The sequence below is a fragment of the Lathyrus oleraceus genome, chromosome 3 (assembly GCF_024323335.1).
Source record: "Lathyrus oleraceus cultivar Zhongwan6 chromosome 3, CAAS_Psat_ZW6_1.0, whole genome shotgun sequence".
NCBI classification, from domain to species: Eukaryota; Viridiplantae; Streptophyta; class Magnoliopsida; order Fabales; family Fabaceae; genus Lathyrus; species Lathyrus oleraceus.
Window position 1 is genome coordinate 388,829,982 of NC_066581.1, and position 20,961 is coordinate 388,850,942.

The 20,961-nt window shown below is 40.2% G+C and overlaps 1 protein-coding gene across 1 annotated transcript; it reads left to right on the forward strand.

Annotated features, from left to right (window-relative positions):
• The first annotated feature begins 3,053 nt into the window (after nucleotides 1–3,053).
• On the forward strand, nucleotides 3,054–4,433 carry LOC127131394 (uncharacterized). Its single transcript, XM_051060320.1, has 2 exons — nucleotides 3,054–3,947; nucleotides 4,425–4,433. The coding sequence occupies exons 1-2, from the start codon at nucleotides 3,054–3,056 to the stop codon at nucleotides 4,431–4,433; spliced, it is 903 nt and encodes a 300-aa protein (XP_050916277.1).
• Nucleotides 4,434–20,961: the final 16,528 nt, after the last annotated feature.

The window sequence follows — 20,961 nt, forward strand, 5'->3', positions numbered from 1 at the left end:
TTTTTTGAGAAAGGTATGGGCACCTGAAGTTGGACTCTTTGACATTTCAATTGCTATGTGGCCTATAATCTTTTGCATTATCACATGTGTTTATTTTAGAATTATGAAATTTTTTCCAACATAACAATTTAATTAGACATCTCAAACTTTCCAATGCACTTTGTCCCACCTCAAAATCATAAAAAATGAGTGAGTTATGTCCTTGGGAAGTTGACCCAAAATTAGGGTTTCAGTCAAAACATGTGTATGTGAATTTTGCCAAAATGGAGTTTAGACAAAGAAACCTAATGTTTGGACTTTACACAAAGATAAATTTGATATAATACAACTTGATATTAATAAAAATTGGAGTTTACACAAAGAAACCTAATGGTGATGACCGGGATCACCTAACCGACCTCCGGTCCCACATCCCCTAGCTATCCTAACCCTTGGCCCTAACCCACGTTGACGATTCTACATCGGTGTTTGTTCATCTGAGGGGCTAGGAGCGTCATTACCTCCTATAGGAGAAGGTCCGTTGAGGTTTCAGAAACCTAATGTTTGGAGTTTACACAAAGATAAATTTGATATAATACGACTTGATATTAATAAAAATTGGAGTTTACACAAAGAAACCTAATGGTGATGATCGGGATCACCTAACCGACCTCCGGTCCCACATCCCCTAGCTATCCTACCCCTTGGCCCTAAACCACGTTGACGATTCTGCACCGGTGTGAATGATGCGTCTAGGAAAGGTTGGAAAGGTTGTTGGGGTGACGCTTCTGGCTCCTCAGATGAACAAACACCGGTGCAGAATCGTCAACGTGGGTTAGGGTCAAGGGTTAGGATAGCTAGGGGATGTGGGACCGGAGGTCGGTTAGGTGATCCCGGTCATCACCATTAGGTTTCTTTGTGTAAACTCCAATTTTTATTAATATCAAGTCGTATTATATCAAATTTATCTTTGTGTAAACTCCAAACATTAGGTTTCTTTGTCTAAACTCCATTTTGGCAAAATTCACATACACATGTTTTGACTGAAACCCTAATTTTGGGTCAACTTCCCAAGGACATAACTCACTCATTTTTTATGATTTTGAGGTGGGACAAAGTGCATTGGAAAGTTTGAGATGTCTACTTAAATTGTTATGTTGGACAAAATTTCATAATTCTAAAATAAACACATTTGATAATACAAAACATTATAGGCCACATAACAATTGAAATGTCAAAGAGTCCAACTTCAGGTGCCCATACCTTTCTAAAAAAAAATGCAAATGATGCAAAATTTTATTCTGAATTCATTGTATTGAAAAGATCTACAACTTTTATGTTGAAGGTTTTGTCATTTGAGGCTTTTATCATTCAAACAGAAGGGCTTGAAATTGGTCCCTTTTGGCAAAATTCACATACACATGTTTTGACAGAAACCCTAATTTTGGGTCAACTTCGCAAGGACCTAACTCACTCATTTTTAATTATTTTGAGATGGGACCAAGTGCATTGGAAAATTTGAGATGTCTAATTCAATTGTTATGTTGGACAAATTTTCATAACTCTAAAAGAAACACATGCGATAATACAAAACATTATAGGTCAGATAATAGTTGAAAAAATCAGAAGTCCAACTTCAACTGCCCATAACTTTCTCATAAAAAATCCAATTGATGCAAACTTTATGTCCAAATTCATTGTGTTGAAAGGTTCTACAACTTTCATGTTGGAGGTTTTGTCATTTGAGGCTTTTTTAAGGGAGTCGCCAATTGAATTGGCGCCTCCATTCAAGATTTAAGAGGAGTCGCCAATTCAATTGGCGCCTCCTCTTAAAAGTAGGGCAGTTTGGGAATTTTTCTAAAACCTATGGTATTTTGGGAATTTTTTTGAAAAACTGGGTTATCTGGTAAAAAACCTAAATGATAATAGGAATAAATTCCTTTCTAAAAAATCTCACATATTTAATCTTCTTTTCTCTCTGCTTTTATTTCATACGATAAAACCAAACCCTTTCCCTTCTTGATGTGAACGATTTTTTTTTTTGCAAAAAATGAAAATCCAACCAATTCCTTTCTCTCTTCCTGATTAGATTTTTTTATTCCTCATTCTTTGTTAAATTTTGATCGATATTTCAACAATCTAATGTATCAACAGTGAATATTTTCAAGAGTACATCAACAACAAATTTTTTATAGCAACTATAATAACATCTGAAGCAAGAATTCAAGATCATCAAACCTAAATCAATTCGATTTTGAGAGTTTGCATCAAAGTGTAACATTGTTTCATGGGGATTTTGTTCAATCAACATGCAAAAGCGATTTCATTGGCAAAAGATGACAGAAAGTACCGAATCGGAGCTTTGGAATTTTCTAGATCCCGACGACCTTTTGGCAGAAATCGATTTTCCAGTGAGGCTAGAAGATGTAAGGGTAGCTCTTGTTAAAATCCCATAACTTATTTTCCTTTCCTTTTTTATCTTTGGCCCATTATGTTTTTTGGCCCATTCCTCTTTGTCCTCTTGACCGTTACTCTAATTGCTGTATAAATGGCTCATTGGTATGCCATTAATCTCAATGAAAGATAATACAAGATTTTCATTCTTCTTCTTTTCTTATCAGTTTTTTTTGTATTCACATATGCTTAATGAAACATATGTTAACATGGTATCAGAGCCTCGTCTAAGATCCGGTGGGCCACCTACTATGGTTTCCGCTATCGGGCCACCCACCATTTATTTCCACGCTCCAGATGTCCAGTCCTGGGCGTGAGGGGGTGTGTTAAGAGTCCCACATCGGACAATATATGGCATGAACATGTGTTTATAAGTGGGGGCAGTCCTCACTCTACCAACCGGTTTTGTAGGGTTGAATTAGGCTCGACCACATTTCTTAACATGGTATCAGTGAGAATAATTTTTCACGCTTCTACTCCATCTTCCTAACCTACACGTGTTCTACCTTATCCTTTCCTCTTCTCCTCCACTCGTTTCTTCCTTCTTCTCCCCTTTCTTCTCTATCCTTTATCCTTCTTCTCTCTGCAATTTTCCCCTTTTCTGCTCTTGACCTAATCACATGGCCTCCGACGAAGAATCACCGCCACCCGCTCCACCGTCCAACAAGAAAAACAACAACCGTAGCTCATCCAAAAGCTATCAAACGGACATGATGGATCCGTATTTTATGCACCCTAGCGACAACCCTAGCATTGCTATCGTTTCTCCACCACTCACCAACCTCAATTACCATTCTTGGAGTCGCTCAATCGTCGTCGCTCTTCGTTCCAAGAACAAGATTGGATTCCTTGATGGAACTCTTCTTCGATCTGATGAATCGAATCCCCTTACTCTAGCGTGGGATCGATGCAATACCATGGTCATGGCTTGGATTACCAACTCTGTTGAACCAGACATTGCTCAGAGCATTTTGTGGATGGATACTGCATCTGAGATTTGGACGGAGCTTCGTGATCGACACCACCAAGGCGACATCTTCCGCATATCTGATATTCAAGAACAACTCTTCAATCTCAAACAAGGCGACCTAACCATCACTCAATTCTTCACCAATCTCAAAAAGCTATGGCAGGAGCTTGACAATTTCAGACCTATCCCTACTTGCACTTGCGCTATCAAATGTTCTTGCACCCTTCTTCCCACTATCAAATCTTACTGTGAAACTGATTACGTGGTTCGATTCTTGAAGGGATTAAACGAGCAATATGCTCTAGTTCGATCCCAAATAATGCTTATCAATCCTTTACCACCTATTAACAAAGTTTTTTCTATGCTAATACAACAGGAACGGCAGATGATTGCACCTATTGAAGAAGATAAACTTCTTGCCAATTTTGCCAAGACACAACACCGATCCTCTAGCACTGATAACAATCCCAGAAATTCTGCAGTTGGGCGTGGTAAAAGCCTCAAGATGTGCACTTTTTGCAACAAATCCGGACACACAATTGAGGTTTGCTTCAAGAAACATGGTCTTCCACCATATCTCAAGAAACCCCAGGTCAACAATGCTTCAGCATTGTCATACGGTGAACTGACTTGGGGTGTTTTGCTTTTAATCGCAATGTCGCAGATAGCAAGAGTCGCCACCGACTTTTCTTTTATCCAATAAGGAAAGGTGGAAAAGAACAGGAAAGACCTTAATTAGATTTTGGGTTCGGGAGGTACATTATACAAAGGGAAGGTGTTAGCACCCTTTGTATCCATGGTTATCCATGGGCTCTTAATTGCTTGATCACTTATGTTTGTCTGGAAAAAAAGTGTTCGTGAATTGTTTAGAAAATGTTTTGAAAAAGAGAATTTAACTTTGTAATGATTCTCGTATGAATGTATACAAAGTGGTTATCTCGTTTAGTTTTGAAAATGGTTTAGAAAAATATGACTCAGTAATGATTCTAGTATGAATGTATACCAAGTGGTGATTTTTTAGTATTTGTGAAGTATGAAAAGTATTTTTAAATTGTGAGTAAGCAATTAAGAGTTATACCTACCCAAGGTCTTTATGGGCATTTCCTATCCTTATGAGGGTAAAACTGTCCTTACTATTGAGAAGTAAGTAGTTTTATCCTTTGGATGTAAAAGGGTCATCGTAGGGTCATCGATTGGTCATTGAAAGCAACAGTTGTAAGGATACCTTAGCATTCGAAGGGACTATCATCATTCAACCGTAGGCTACACCGAAGGGTCATCGAGGGACAAAAATCATATATTCGAAGGCAACATCCGCGGGACTATGATTTATTTTATGCTGATTTAATCGAACGGTCTTGGCTAAGTATGTCCCCACATTCGCGGGACATGACCTTTGTACCGTAATACCGTAAAGCAACAGAGAGAGGTCCAAGATCACATATTCAAAGGCCGTATTTTACAATCAATTAGGTAATTAGGAGGAATCCCCACATTAAAATTAATACATTAAGATCAATTAAGCAATTTAGGGTGGATCTTTGCCATAAAATTAATACATTAAAATCAATTGAGCAATTCAGGGTGAATCTCCACAAGGGTATCCCGCAAATAAAGCGGGATACCTAACAAGCAATCTTTTCCTGGGGGTATGTGAACCTTTACAAAACTCAACAAAACATGTCAGAATACCAAATCAGGGTGCAATCGAGGATTACACCACAAAAAAAAGATCCCAATAGTAAATAAGGTCGGGTAAATGATACATGGCTATGATAAAACATGAGTGAAAAATCAGAACAGAAAAATCAGCTACTGTCACGTTCGCTCCTGCCTCGCCTAGCGAAGGCTTAGCGAGTACTCGCTGCATGCTCGCTTAGCGAGGTGCTAGCGAGCGGCTGCGGATTCTGGTTTTGATATCAGTACAATTTCAACCAATTTTATGCCTTATGGCTTTCATTACAGCAATTATATGGTTAATCATTTAAGGTATTCAGATACATACTAAAATTCATATGCCAAACTCAAGATATTTTCATAAATTTAATCATAATGCCATATGCGAATTAAGAACATAAAGCAGTAATAGCAATGTAAACCTGTTTGCAATTGAATTACAACTTTGAATCGGCAAATCGGATTGAATTGGGCAGAAGTAATCCTTGATGCCGCCGAGTTCCTTCAGGGTTTGCCTCCCGTGAGTGTTAGGGTTTGCTTGCTAAGGTTCTCCTTCCTCCGTTTTTCGCTGTTTTCGTCCTCCTTTTCGTGACTGAAGCTTGGCTATTTATAGTGATTGTGATGACCTAATGGGCTCAGAATGAAGCCCAGAAATTCTGATATTCGCAAGCTTCGCTAGGCGAAGGAGTTGCTCGCCTAGCGAGCAAGCTAGTTTGGGCTTTTACTGGATCTGGTGCTTCGCTGGGGCGAGTGTCATAACGAAGGGTTCGCTAGTCGAAGGAATTGCTCGCCTAGCGAGCAAGCTAGTTTAGGCCCTTTTCTGGAGTGGGTCTGTTGTGAGCTGGGCTTTTGTCCCTTTAAGGTTAGTGCCTTGCAGAATAAGTCGGAGTACTTCGAGAAATGTTTTGCAAGATTAATGGGCAAATTTTGGGGTATGACAGCTGCCCCTGTTCAATATTCTTGAACCGAGAGAGTTAGGATGGCAAGTATGCCGTTCGTGGTCTGGAGATGGAAGATTATTGAACACTAGAATGCCCCAAAAATTTGCACTTGTCAATCAAGAGATGGGCTTAACGATGCCATCCAGGAAGTTTGATGATGAGAGCTTCAAATTGTGTCGTACGTTAGACCAATTTGCAGACATGGGTGCCACACTGGGTCATACGCTAGACCGTATAATGAGTCATCCATTATGCTGTCGATTTCGCTGGGGAGTCAGAGTGTGTCATACACTGCTGGGGATAAGGGATCAGAATGGATCATACGCTAGACCGTATCTGAATAGCAGAGTGAGTTGTTCCTTAGGCGGGTGACTCCGCTGGGGATGAAATATCAGAATGGATCGTACGCTAGATCGTATCTGAGTTGCAAGATGAGTTGTCCATCAGGCCGGTGACTCCGCTGGGGATGAAATATCAGAATGGATCATACGCTAGATCGTATCTGAGTTGCAAGATGAGTTGTCCATCAAGCCGGTGACTCCGCTGGGGATGAAATATCAGAATGGATCGTACGCTAGATCGTATCTGAGTTGCAAGATGAGCCGTCCATTAGGCTGTATCTGGAGAGGTAAAGGTCAGAATGTACCGTACGCTAGGTAGTCTCTGAGAAATGAAAGGTCCAACTGGGTCGTAAATTAGACCGTATTGGAGTAGTTGAAGGTCAGAATGGATCGTCCGTTAGATCGTATCTGAGTGGGAGGAGTCATATGTTGAGCTGAATCAGAATGAACCGTACGTTAGACTGTATCTGATCGTATTTGTAGATGCTGTATTTGCAATAAATGGCCGGGATGGGCTTAAAGATACCATCCTTAGGAGGATAATTAACCTGAAAAATAAAGTTAGCTTCATGCCATGTCATGATGCATGAGATGTTTTATGCTTTTGACAATAAATGCGAACAATGTATGCATGCGTATGCTGTGAAATGATGTAATGAATGAATTATGCATCTGAAAAGTTCTTCCCGAGGACTCTACTGGGGAAATAAATCTCAGTCTTCTGGTTGGAGATACTGATATCGGTGATCCTTTCTTAGCTGGGGATACTTGATTCTTGTCTGATGGTAGAAATATTCGACAGAGCCTGGCTGGGGATGGAAGAGATGACCAATTTGTCTAGTAATGCCAATTGCTTCTGGGGAATAACTGGCTTTGCTGGGGGATAGAATCAGCAACGGATTCATTGGAAAGCATGGTTAGCCCTTCTTCTCGATCCTGAAGTCTTGTAGTAATCGCTATTTCTATCTTATGCATTTTTGGTACGCAACGATCATATTCAAATGCACATATCAATTCAAATTAAATCAATGGACGTTTATGCAAACAAAACAGAAAAAGTAAAACAAAAGCACCTTTTTGGAAATAAAATTGTATTGATTTTGAAAGAGGGCCTATAAACAGGCAATTGGTGTACAAAGAGACAGAAATCTTGGTAAGAGGAAATTGTCGAGAACGTAAAGAAAAAGCTATGAAGGAAAAGTCCTATCGATTCTAATTCTGCTACTGTCATTATGTCTTCAAGCATCTCATCTCCTGCTGCCGGATAGAAGTGATTGGCTTGTTCAGTCCCTTGAACTTGGATGAAGCTGTTTGAGAACGGGACATAGTCATACGCTTTCAATCCCTAATTTTTGCCTGGACCGCCTTTTCAGGTTTTCAGTCCACCAGGATACCCTTTTTTGCCCAAGCCGCCTTTTCAGGTTTTCGACTTGCCGGGTGTACATGTTTATCCCTAATTTTTGCCCGAACCCTTTTGGTTCGCCGGGATGCCCTTACTTTTGCCTAGGTACGTCGACCTAGCGGGTCTCTTTTATGCGTAGTATTTTTTAACTATGTCTGCATTCACGGGATGTGGGAAGTCCTCGCCATCCATTGTAGCGAGTATCATGGCTCCACCAGAGAATACCTTCTTAACTACAAATGGCCCTTCGTATGTGGGAGTCCATTTGCCCCTGGGATCACCTTGTGGTAGAATGATACGCTTTATTACCAAGTCGCCAATTTGATACACCTGTCTCTTGACCTTTTTGTTAAATGCTTGGGTCATGCGCTTCTGATATATCTGCCCATGACAAACAGCCGCAAGTCTCTTTTCATCTATCAAATTTATCTGATCGAGTCGAGTCTGAATCCATTCATCCTCGTCTAAACCTGTCTCTTTCATGATTCTTAGAGAGGGAATCTGAACTTCCACCGGTAAGACGGCTTCCATTTTGTAGACTAAAGAGAAGGGAGTTGCCCCTGTCGAAGTGCGTACTGAAGTGCGATAACCATGAAGAGCAAATGGTAACATTTCATGCCAGTCTTTGTACGTTACTGTCATCTTTTGTATGATCTTCTTGATATTCTTATTAGCAGCCTCCACGGTGCCGTTCATCTTTGGCCGGTATGGAGAAGAGTTATGGTGTTTTATCTTGAATTGCGTGCAGAGTTCGGTAATCATCTTGTTGTTCAAATTAGTACCATTGTCAGTGATAATTCTTTCAGGGATGCCATACCGACAAATAAGACTATTCTTGATGAACCGTGCCACCGCATTCCTGGTGACAGAAGCAAATGAGGCCGCCTCTACCCACTTTGTAAAGTAATCAATCGCAACAAGAATGAAGCGATATCCGTTAGAAGCAGTAGGTTTAATCTCCCCAATCACATCAATGCCCCACATTGCAAAGGGCCAAGGAGCTGTCAACACGTTTAATGGAGCAGGAGGCACATGTACTTTATCCGCATAGATCTGGCACTTGTGACAGGTTCTGGAGTGATGGTGGCAATCAGCTTCCATGGTAGACCAATAATACCCTGATCTCAGAATCTTCTTGGCCATTGTATGTCCACTAGAGTGAGTCCCAAAAATACCGTCATGCATGTCTTCCATAATCTTTTCTGCTTGTTTTTTATCCACACAGCGAAGCAGAGTCGAATCATGATTACGTTTGTATAATACTCCATTACTCAGAAAGAATTTAGCGGAGAACTTCCTCAGGAATTTTTTGTCATTGATGGACGCCCCTTCAGGGTGTTCCTGAGCTTCTAAATATCTTTTTACTTCGTGGAACCAAGGTCTCTCTTCTGCTTCAGCAGCGTTAAGTTCATAACAATATGCTGGTTCATCTAGTCATTCAATGGTGATCCTGGGAGCTTCATTGTCCCATCTGACTCTGAACATAGATGACATGGTAGCCAGTGCGTGCGCCAACTGATTCTCTTCCCGTGGAATATGTTCAAATGTAATCTCTTCGAAGTGTGGGATTAACGTCATCACCCGCTCTCGATAAGGGATGAGATTTGGATGTTTAGTATCCCATTCTCCTTTGATCTGACTGATTACCAAGGCTGAATCTCCGTACACACTCAAAAACTTGATTCGCAGGTCTATAACAGCCTTGAGTCCCAAAATACATGCTTCATACTCAGCCATATTATTGGTACAATGAAAACATAGTCTAGCAGTGAAAGGTGTATGGTAACCCCCGGGAGAAATAATTACAACCCCAACACCGTGGCCCAATGCATTAGAAGATCCATCAAAAACCATAGTCCATCGGGATCCCAGTTCAGGCCCTTCATCCAGTCCAGGTTTTCCATGATCAGTAACAAGCATGACATCCTCGTCTGGGAACTCAAAATTCATAGATTGGTAATCATCCACTGCTTGATGAGCCAAATGATCGGCCAGCACGCTTCCTTTGATTGCTTTTTGAGTAGTATATTGGATATCATACTCTGTTAAAATCATCTGCCATCTTGCTATTCTTCCGGAGAGGGCAGGTTTCTCAAATATATATTTGATAGGATCCATCTTAGAAATCAATAAAGTGGTATGATTCAACATATACTGTCTTAGTCGGCGAGCAGCCCAGGCCAAAGCACAACAAGTTTTCTCGAGCAGTGAGTATCTTGTTTCACAGTCGGTAAACTTTTTGCTAAGGTAGTATATGGCATGCTCTTTTCGACCAGACTCGTCATGTTGCCCCAACACACACCCCATTGAATTCTCTAACACGGTCAAATACATGATTAGAGGTCTTCCTTCAACTGGTGGTATCAGGATCGGAGGTTCTTGGAGATATTTCTTGATTTTGTCAAAAGCTTCTTGACATTCATCATTCCATACCATCTCTTGATTTTTCCTCAGTAGTTTGAAGATGGGTTTGCAGGTAGCAGTTAAATGGGAGATAAACCGGGCGATCTAATTCAAACGTCCCAAGAAACCTCTGACTTCTTTATCTGTACGGGGAACTGGAATTTCTTGAATAGCTCTCACCTTGGCCGGGTCAACCTCAATTCCTTTACCACTAACAATAAATCCCAAGAGTTTACCGGATCTTACTCCAAAGGTGCATTTGTTCGGGTTCAATCTCAGCTTGTATTTCTTCAACCTCTCAAACAATTTGTACAAATGATCGAGATGTTCTTCTTCAGTATGAGATCTGGCTATCATGTCATCCACATATACTTCTATCTCATGATGGATCATATCATGGAACAAAACTACCATAGCACGCTGGTATGTTGCTCCTGCATTCTTCAAACCGAATGGCATTACTTTGTAACAGAAAGTGCCCCATTGCGTCACAAACGTAGTTTTCTCCATGTCTTCAGGTGCCATCTTAATCTGGTTATAACCAGAGAATCCATCCATGAAGGAGAATACTTTGTGTTGAGCGGTATTGTCTACCAGAACATCAATGTGCGGGAGTGGAAAGTCATCTTTGGGACTCGCTTTATTCAAATCTCTGTAATCGACGCACATTCGCACCTTACCATCCTTCTTCGGTACCGGTACCACATTAGCAACCCATTGAGGATAAGAAGTAACAGCCAGAAAACCTGCATCAAATTGTTTCATAACCTCGGCTTTGATTTTCTCAGACATTTCAGGACGCATGCGGCGAACCTTTTGCTTAACAGGACGACAATCTTCCTTCGTTGGCAAACGATGCACTACTATATCAGTATCCAATCCTGGCATGTCTTCATAAGACCAAGCAAAAATCTCTACATAGTCATGTAACATCTGAATCAATCTTTCTTTAATACTGTTTTCCAAGCCTGCTCCTATTTTGACTTCTTTCTTGTCCACTTCAGTACCCAGGTTTACAATTTCGATTGACTCTTCATGCGGCTGTATAGTCTTCTCTTCTTGCAGTACCAGTCTGGCAAGTTCTCCAGGTACTTCACAATCTTCCTCACTTCCATCCTCGGCTTGGTAGATCGGATTTTCAAAGTCATAATGAACAATAGTAGAACTATTATCAACAGGATCCAGAGTGGGTATGGATCTGCAATTCGTTACGTGAGTGTGTGTAAGAAAACATAACTTTTTCGGAAGATGACAGGAAAGATAAAGAGCTCAATATTTGAATGCAAAAAGTCCATTGATTTATTGAATGTGAATATGCTTATGAAAATGACAAAACCCTTAACAAATTAGCTATTGTGCCTCGGGCATAGACACAATGCTTTAAGAAGTTCAATTGTAAAACTAAAAATTTTTGCAACAATAAAACAGACAATAACAATTACTCCTGACTAAAGGAAATCGGGATAGTGTCTTCAGCCTTCCAATTATTGAGTCCGTCACCAATTGTTGGGAAAATCCAGCTATCCAAGTCGCAATCGCTATCAACATCTTCTACAGCATTAACCTGATCTTTGACCATCCTTTCAGAGTTAAATCCCAGACCAGACTTGTCAGACTTGTACGGTACGTTGATCAGTTGACCCCAACCAGTACGACCACCATTTTCAACCACGGCTTGAGCGTCCTTCAGAGAAATCATGGCAGGAGGAGCATGAATAACCTTGGGCACAAGGGGAGTCGGCTTAAGGACAGGACTGGGCGGAGGGACCACTTCAAATGACTGAGAAGGAGTCTCGACGAACTCGCCATCCATCTCGACGTATCTGAAGGCCTGCACACTACTGACAATATACTCTTCTTCTCCACACACAGTGACGATTTTACCCTCTATTGGATACTTCAGCTTTTGATGGAGAGATGAAGCTACAGCACTTGCCCCATGGATCCAAGGTCGTCCCAGCAAGCATGAATAGGCAGGACGGATGTTCATCACGTGAAAGGTAGTATTGAAGACTTGAGGTCCTATCTTGATAGGGAGAACCACTTCACCATGGACAACACTTTTTGCACCGTCGTACGCACGCACCACAGTATCACTAGGTTTCAATTCGATGCTCTTACAGTCAAGCTTATCGAGTACAGCTTTCGGTAGCATATTCAAAGAAGAGCCATTATCGATCAACACATGAGCCAGGGTGATCCCCTTACACTCAATGGAGACGTGCAGAGCTTTATTGTGATTCTTTCCTGCTGGTGTCAGATCAGCATCGGAAAAGCCTAAGCCATTGTCAACAGTCAGGTTGGCAACATAGTTTTTGAACTGATCGACAGATGTCTCCTGAGGTACATGGGCAGTCTTCAAGAGTTTTATCAACGCTTTGGCATGAGATTCAGAAGATAATAACAAGGATAACATCGAGATCTTAGACGGAGTATGCCCCAGCTGTTCTACCACATCAAAATCACTCTTGCGGATGATTTTCAGCATTTCTTCCATTTCCTGCTTGGCAACATCTTCAGTAGTAACTTCGACCGGTGTCCTTGACTGAGAAGGGTTGACTGGTTCCTTGCCTCGAGTTTCAGGAGTGGGAGGTGAGATTTGTGGAGAGAAGATCCTTCCACTTCGAGTAATTTTACTAGTCCCAACAATGCCATTAGGATTAGCAGAATTATCGATTTGCTTTACGCCATGGATGTAAGCATCACCTCCGTAATTCCACGGAATAGCTTTGTTTGAGGAATACGGTACTGGGCCAGGTGCAGTAATGATTAGGGGAGCTACCTTGGGCTCAACAGTAATCTTCACGGGTGCTCTAGTAACGGTAATCTTCACTGGAACTTTGGACCTAGCAATCACAGCTACTTCTTCAATAGGGTTCTCCGCCTTGGGAATCTTTTCGAAGAGAATTGTACGATCATCTATCAGCCGTTGAATACCCTTCCTCAACTTCAAGCACTCATTGGATCGGAGTATGCAGAGATCGCAATTTTCAGCACAACCTGGAAATAAACCAGCTTGTACTAAATTCTTCTTGATGATCAGGAGAGGAGACGCTAAGTCAGCTACATTAGAAATGTGAGAATAGTCATCCACAGCATTAACAGTTTTGTTGTGATTAGGCATAGGTGCAGTGATGACGTTAGGAGTCTCCGGAGGCTCAAATTCAATTTCTCCAGCTTCGATCATATCCTGAACCTTATTCTTCAATGACCAGCAATCGTTTGTATCATGTCCGGGGCTATCGGAGTGATATGCGCACCTGGCATTGGGATTATAACGAGAAGAAGTAGTGTTGGGTTTCGCAGGAGGATCTCTGAGGGTGATCAGATTTGCCTTTAGCATTCCCTGCAGTGCCTGTGCTAAGGTCATATTGATCCTGGTAAACTGTCTTCTTGGCTTGTCTTGTTTGGGCTGGAAGTTTTGAGATGGCGGTGTTGCAATCGTAACTGCTCCAATGGTAAGGTCACGATTTTTCTTGTTACGACCCTTTTGACCGTACACAGCATTTGATTCGTTCCTCCCCTGGTAGGACCTCTTGGTGCTTGCAGAGGTAGTCGCCTGTATCTTTCCACTTCGAATGCCGCTTTCAACACGTTCACCTGTCAGTATAAGTTCAGTGAAACCCGATGAAGAACTTCCCAGTAGATGGCTGTAGAACGGGCCAGTCAATGTACTCATGAACATGTCCACTAACTCTCGATCAGTCATGGGGGGTTTGACTCTGCCAGCCAAATCTCTCCATTTCTGAGCATATTCTTTGAAGCTTTCTTTGGATCCCATAGTCATATTCTGCAACTGTAGCCGAGTAGGCGCTAGTTCAGAGTTATATTGGTACTGTTTATAGAAAGCTGTTGCTAAATCAGTCCAGGTGCGAATGTCAGAGCTCTCGAGCTGATAATACCATTCCAATTGTGTGCCAGACAGACTCTCTTGGAAGAAATGGATCCATAGCTTCCTATCAGTGGTATGCGGCTGAATCTTTCTCACATAAGCTCTCAGATGCATCTGAGGACAAGACGCACCATCGTACTTAGTGAAAGTGGGGATCTTGAATTTGCGAGGAATGACCACATCAGAGACCAATCCCAAGCTTTCGAAATCCAAACCGGGCGCCTTCTGACCCTCCATAGCTAGCATACGTTCTTCCAGCAACTTGTACTTATCATCTCTTGGAGAGTACTGTTCACCTTCATAATCTTCATCGTCATCCTCAGGGTTGGAGAAATCAACATTCTCCTCCTCTGAATCATTCTCCGTCTCCTCTTCTGGACCATTCGGAATTCCAAACTTGACTCCCGCGGCCTGTCTTTTAAGCCTTCTTCCCGTGTTGATGTAACTCGCGGCTTTCTTGTCTTTCTTCTTTTCGAGCAAGAGAGCCTTCAGTTCTTCCTGTCCTTTGGATAAACTCAGCATCATCTCCTAGAATTGAGCATTCTGAGCCTGGAGATCTTTGACAGTTTGTTCGAGAGCCATTTTTCTGTTTAGAAGGCAGACCGTGAGAACATTGATCTTTTGGGATACCTGTTATGCAATGTTATGTTATGCTATGCAATGTATGAAATGTTTTCAAGGACTTTTGGAATTTAACTTTGCGTAAACTACCAAAAAGAGAGGAACTTTTATTACTAATTTCTTAATCATTGCTCATTACAAGAAATAATAATAAAAATACAATGAAAGCTCAAGTCTCCCAGGGACGGCTTCTTTTTGGGCGAAGATATGCATTGAGTCTTCGTTCCTCATTAAGCTGGCTGGTGAGCTCGAGTACCTTCTTCCTTTCTGCACTGAACTGGGCTTCAAAAGTATCCCTTTCCTCTCTCAACTGGATCCAGGATCTCTTCAATTCTTCAACATCGGTAGGCATATCTGGATAAGGAATGATCTGAGGAGTACCTCCTTCAACTTCTGGTTCAACGATCAATGGTCCGACCGCAAGATATGGCATGACGAGTTCACGAGCTCTGGCGCGTACCCATCTGAGATAAGGCTCCATAGGAATAGAGTTTTTCTGTCCTAATTTATCAGAAACTTGGCAAGTAAACCCTTAACTCCACTTCTTGTTACGCAATTGGTTTCAATATCGGACTTTGTCATGTGTAAAGCCGCGGCAACTTCTTCAGACTTCGGAATCTTTTCTAACCCATTGAAAGGTGTTTGATCAAGGATAGGTATCCCAAGCAGCCTGGAAAACTCTTCTAATGTGGGTACCAACTGATAATCTGGGAAGGTGAAGCAATGATGTTTGGGATCGAAGAACTGGAATAGGACTCTCATCATATCTTCCTTGAAACCAGTAGTAACCAAATTGAGGAGATGACCATGTTTCTTGATGAACTGAGTCTGATCAGGAAGGTCTGACACTAAATCCTTTAGTTGAGGAGAGATTGCCACAAGATTAATCCGGATAGTCTTCCTGGGAGTCATAGCCTTACAAAACAGAGCAAAGTTAAATCCCTAAGTCCTTGAAATGATGTTATGATGTTATGATGTTATGATGTTATGATGTTAAGTAAGTAACACGCACAAGCAAGTCACACAACAATCATTCCTAAGTTTTGAGGCTTGCATGAGTTCCATAGGTAAGTACCCTCCCCACTGAAGTTTGGTTGGTTCAACCTGTCCTAGAATAGTAACCGGGTTCTAGAAGGATCTCAAATCATCGACCTTTCTTTAAGTCCACTTCAGTGCAACACCAAGTGGTTGACCAAAGCTTCCCTAAAGTCCAATCTCAAAGAGCGTAGTATCGAGTATCAACCAACCCCAGTCGGAACCGAAGTCAGTTATCTCACTACTTTCTAATGGCTAGGATGAGTCAATTAGGGTTCTAAAGGTCTGGTTAATGCTTTGATGACACCACGCGAATGCCAAATTTTTCCTCAAGTAAACATGAGGAACATCAGGACATCCAAAGTGTCACATTAACCGTAGCCATCATTTTAACCATTCCGGTATACGCCGGATAGTCGCGATGATCTATTGCTACTTACCTAAGGTACACTAGATCCGGGTGTAGGATCTTTCACTCAAGCATAAAATACCCAAGCAATCCCTTAAAAGTAAATCAGACAATTTGAATAAGTGATCTTGTTTTTAAGGTAACCTCTCTTTAATAGGCTCCCCAGCAGAGTCGCCAGTTCTGTCATACGGTGAACTGACTTGGGGTGTTTTGCTTTTAATCGCAATGTCGCAGATAGCAAGAGTCGCCACCGACTTTTCTTTTATCCAATAAGGAAAGGTGGAAAAGAACAGGAAAGACCTTAATTAGATTTTGGGTTCGGGAGGTACATTATACAAAGGGAAGGTGTTAGCACCCTTTGTATCCATGGTTATCCATGGGCTCTTAATTGCTTGATCACTTATGTTTGTCTGGAAAAAAAGTGTTCGTGAATTGTTTAGAAAATGTTTTGAAAAAGAGAATTTAACTTTGTAATGATTCTCGTATGAATGTATACAAAGTGGTTATCTCGTTTAGTTTTGAAAATGGTTTAGAAAAATATGACTCAGTAATGATTCTAGTATGAATGTATACCAAGTGGTGATTTTTTAGTATTTGTGAAGTATGAAAAGTATTTTTAAATTGTGAGTAAGCAATTAAGAGTTATACCTACCCAAGGTCTTTATGGGCATTTCCTATCCTTATGAGGGTAAAACTGTCCTTACTATTGAGAAGTAAGTAGTTTTATCCTTTGGATGTAAAAGGGTCATCGTAGGGTCATCGATTGGTCATTGAAAGCAACAGTTGTAAGGATACCTTAGCATTCGAAGGGACTATCATCATTCAACCGTAGGCTACACCGAAGGGTCATCGAGGGACAAAAATCATATATTCGAAGGCAACATCCGCGGGACTATGATTTATTTTATGCTGATTTAATCGAACGGTCTTGGCTAAGTATATCCCCACATTCGCGGGACATGACCGTTGTACCGTAATACCGTAAAGCAACAGAGAGAGGTCCAAGATCACATATTCAAAGGCCGTATTTTACAATCAATTAGGTAATTAGGAGGAATCCCCACATTAAAATTAATACATTAAGATCAATTAAGCAATTTAGGGTGGATCTTTGCCATAAAATTAATACATTAAAATCAATTGAGCAATTCAGGGTGAATCTCCACAAGGGTATCCCGCAAATAAAGCGGGATACCTAACAAGCAATCTTTTCCTGGGGGTATGTGAACCTTTACAAAACTCAACAAAACATGTCAGAATACCAAATCAGGGTGCAATCGAGGATTACACAACAAAAAAAAGATCCCAATAGTAAATAAGGTCGGGTAAATGATACATGGCTATGATAAAACATGAGTGAAAAATCAGAACAGAAAAATCAGCTACTGTCACGTTCGCTCCTGCCTCGCCTAGCGAAGGCTTAGCGAGTACTCGCTGCATGCTCGCTTAGCGAGGTGCTAGCGAGCGGCTGCGGATTCTGGTTTTGATATCAGTACAATTTCAACCAATTTTATGCCTTATGGCTTTCATTACAGCAATTATATGGTTAATCATTTAAGGTATTCAGATACATACTAAAATTCATATGCCAAACTCAAGATATTTTCATAAATTTAATCATAATGCCATATGCGAATTAAGAACATAAAGCAGTAATAGCAATGTAAACCTGTTTGCAATTGAATTACAACTTTGAATCGGCAAATCGGATTGAATTGGGCAGAAGTAATCCTTGATGCCGCCGAGTTCCTTCAGGGTTTGCCTCCCGTGAGTGTTAGGGTTTGCTTGCTAGGGTTCTCCTTCCTCCGTTTTTCGCTGTTTTCGTCCTCCTTTTCGTGACTGAAGCTTGGCTATTTATAGTGATTGTGATGACCTAATAGGCTCAGAATGAAGCCCAGAAATTCTGATATTCGCAAGCTTCGCTAGGCGAAGGAGTTGCTCGCCTCGCGAGCAAGCTAGTTTGGGCTTTTACTGGATCTGGTGCTTCGCTGGGGCGAGTGTCATAACGAAGGGTTCGCTAGGCGAAGGAATTGCTCGCCTAGCGAGCAAGCTAGTTTAGACCCTTTTCTGGAGTGGGTCTGTTGTGAGCTGGGCTTTTGTCCCTTTAAGGTTAGTGCCTTGCAGAATAAGTCGGAGTACTTCGAGAAATGTTTTGCAAGATTAATGGGCAAATTTTGGGGTATGACAAGCATACACTGAGAACCCTAACAACAATGAAGACCTGGAATCAGAAGCACACACCACTCAACCCACCTTCACAGCTGATCAACACAAGGCCCTCCTTGCTCTCCTTCAGCAATCACAAAATTCGGTACCTACTCAAATCCAACAATTTCACTCCAATATAAATACAAATTCAGGTATTCTTCCTACACCACCCTCTCCTATTTTTACTGATGATTGGATCTTAGACACCGGTGCTACGGACCACGTATGCCATCGTCGATCCCTTTTTCATACATTATACAATATGAACATGATTACTGTCAAACTCCCTAATGGCCACACCATTTCTACAAACAAATGTGGCACCATTCACCTAAACCATAACCTTCATCTCACTAATGTCTTATACATCCCTGACTTTTTTACCAACATAATCTCTATACCTCGTATCACTGCTGCTTTGAATTGTAATGTACAATTCACATCGACTCATTGCACCATACAGGTGAACCATACCCAGAAGACGATTGGCACAGCTGACTTACATCAGGGCCTCTACTATCTACGTCTTCATCATCACCTATCTCCCCACAATACTGCTATTTCTTTTCCTGTTAACAATAGGCAGATTAATACTTGTAACTTGTGGCACCATTGTCTTGGACATCCATCCAATGACACTGCCACACAAATAAATAAATTGTATCCTCTACGTGATTTTCAATATCATACTATCCCTTGTGATTCATGTTTTGCTGCGAAACAAAAACGGCTTCCCTTTCCACACAGTTCCACTAATTCTATAGCTTGTTTTGATATCATTCATATGGATATTTGGGGACCGTATTCTACCCCATCCATGTTTGGTTACCGTTATTTTCTTACTATAGTCGATGATCATAGCCGCTTTTGTTGGATTTTTTTAATGAAACTAAAATCTGAAACTAGTAACTATGTGAAAGCCTTTGTTAAACTTATTCAAACTCAATTCAAAACTACTATCAAAACTATCAGATCTGATAATGACCCTGAGTTTATACTCAAAGATTTTTATCAAAAACAGGGCATCATTCATCAGACCTCTTGTATTGATACCTCCTTTGTATTCACATATGCTTAATGAAACATATGTTAACAACTCTTGTTCCCACTTGCTCTGTTCGATTCCTCCTCTTTCTCTTTTTGTTCACACTCCCTTCTCTTTTCTGCTTCTTTGTTCTTTGCGGTTAGGTCACAAATTGTGATGATAGGTATAGCTCAACTATCTCATAGCTTCAGTGAGAAACTCTGAGTAGTTTTTAGGAGTATGAACTTTGGTGAGGTTTTTGTATGATTTTCGAGCAGAGTAACAGTGTGAAAAAATTGAGGTCTTTTTAGGGTCCTCCATGAGTTTATTTATAGGAAGATTAAAGGAATGAAAATCAGGTGGAGTTGAGGATAAGGATGAGCAGAAATCCGTTTGAAGCACAATATGAAATCCCTGATTTTGTGCAAGTGAGTGGAATTGAGGACAAGGTGGTGAAGAAATCCATTTCTGAGCAAATGCAGATATTTATTGTGATTTTTGTCTTTTCTGCACTGTAAAAATTTCACTTCTTCTCTTTTACTGACGTATTGATTTTGGTTGTACTGATGAGATTAATGTATACTGATATATACCGATGTAAATGCAAAGTTTGATCTTACTGATATGAATTTCACTAATATAAAATTCTTTTACTTTTCTACTGATGCAAATAAATAAAAAATTAATGATATGAATGCAATGTAAAATTTAATTTTAACTGATATGAACATGCTTGTTTTCACTACAAACTAGCTTTATTTTTTTTATAAAAGAAACATTAATTAGCAATATTATTATTTTTACTAAAAAGCTAAACAAAACAATCGAAAACAATACTGCAATAAAAGCTCAATCTCAATTTTGGGTACAATGAGTTATAATGAGTCATTTTAAACAAGAAATTTAAATGAAAGAGAAATGAAAAATATTAAAATGATTATAAGATGTTATTATAACACTATTAAAATGACTATTTTAAAAAATAAAGAGATTTTTTTATTGAAATAAGGCGGCATATATATAAACTATAATAAAACATTTAATTGATGAGAATTTTTTTCAGAATGAACTATCTTATTAAAGCAAAATTGAAAATTCAAGTAGAATGAAATTCAACCCCTTTTTTTCCTTCTTCTTAAAATAAAATAAAAAGCATTAAAACGAAAATAGAAATAAATCAAAATTTTGGCTTTGGTCAATAATGTTTATGGAATGGATAATGCAAATGACTTTTCAAACAAAAATACGCTTAACAAAATAAAACATGACAATGTTGCTGATGAAATATAAGTAACGAAAACGATACTTACAGTCACCCTCGAACCATTGATTTAGTTTCATAACGCAAATGATAATGATACAGATGAAACAAAAAATAATAGCTATGACTGAGTGAAAGGATTATATGAATGCATATGAATATGATATAATATAGATAAGCCAAAATTGGGGTATGACACCGATCTATTAACATTATTAATGTTGCTGCTATCAAACTGGATAACTACCCGCTTAGGGGTCTTGAATACAGGCACAATCACATCATCTATATCCCTCGACTGTTGAATCTGGACTACATTCTCATCCATCAACTTCTGGATATCT

Coding starts and splice junctions, on each gene's coding strand:
- LOC127131394 (XM_051060320.1), top strand. CDS start 3,054: ATGGCCTCCGACGAAGAATCACCGCCACCCGCTCCACCGTCCAACAAG.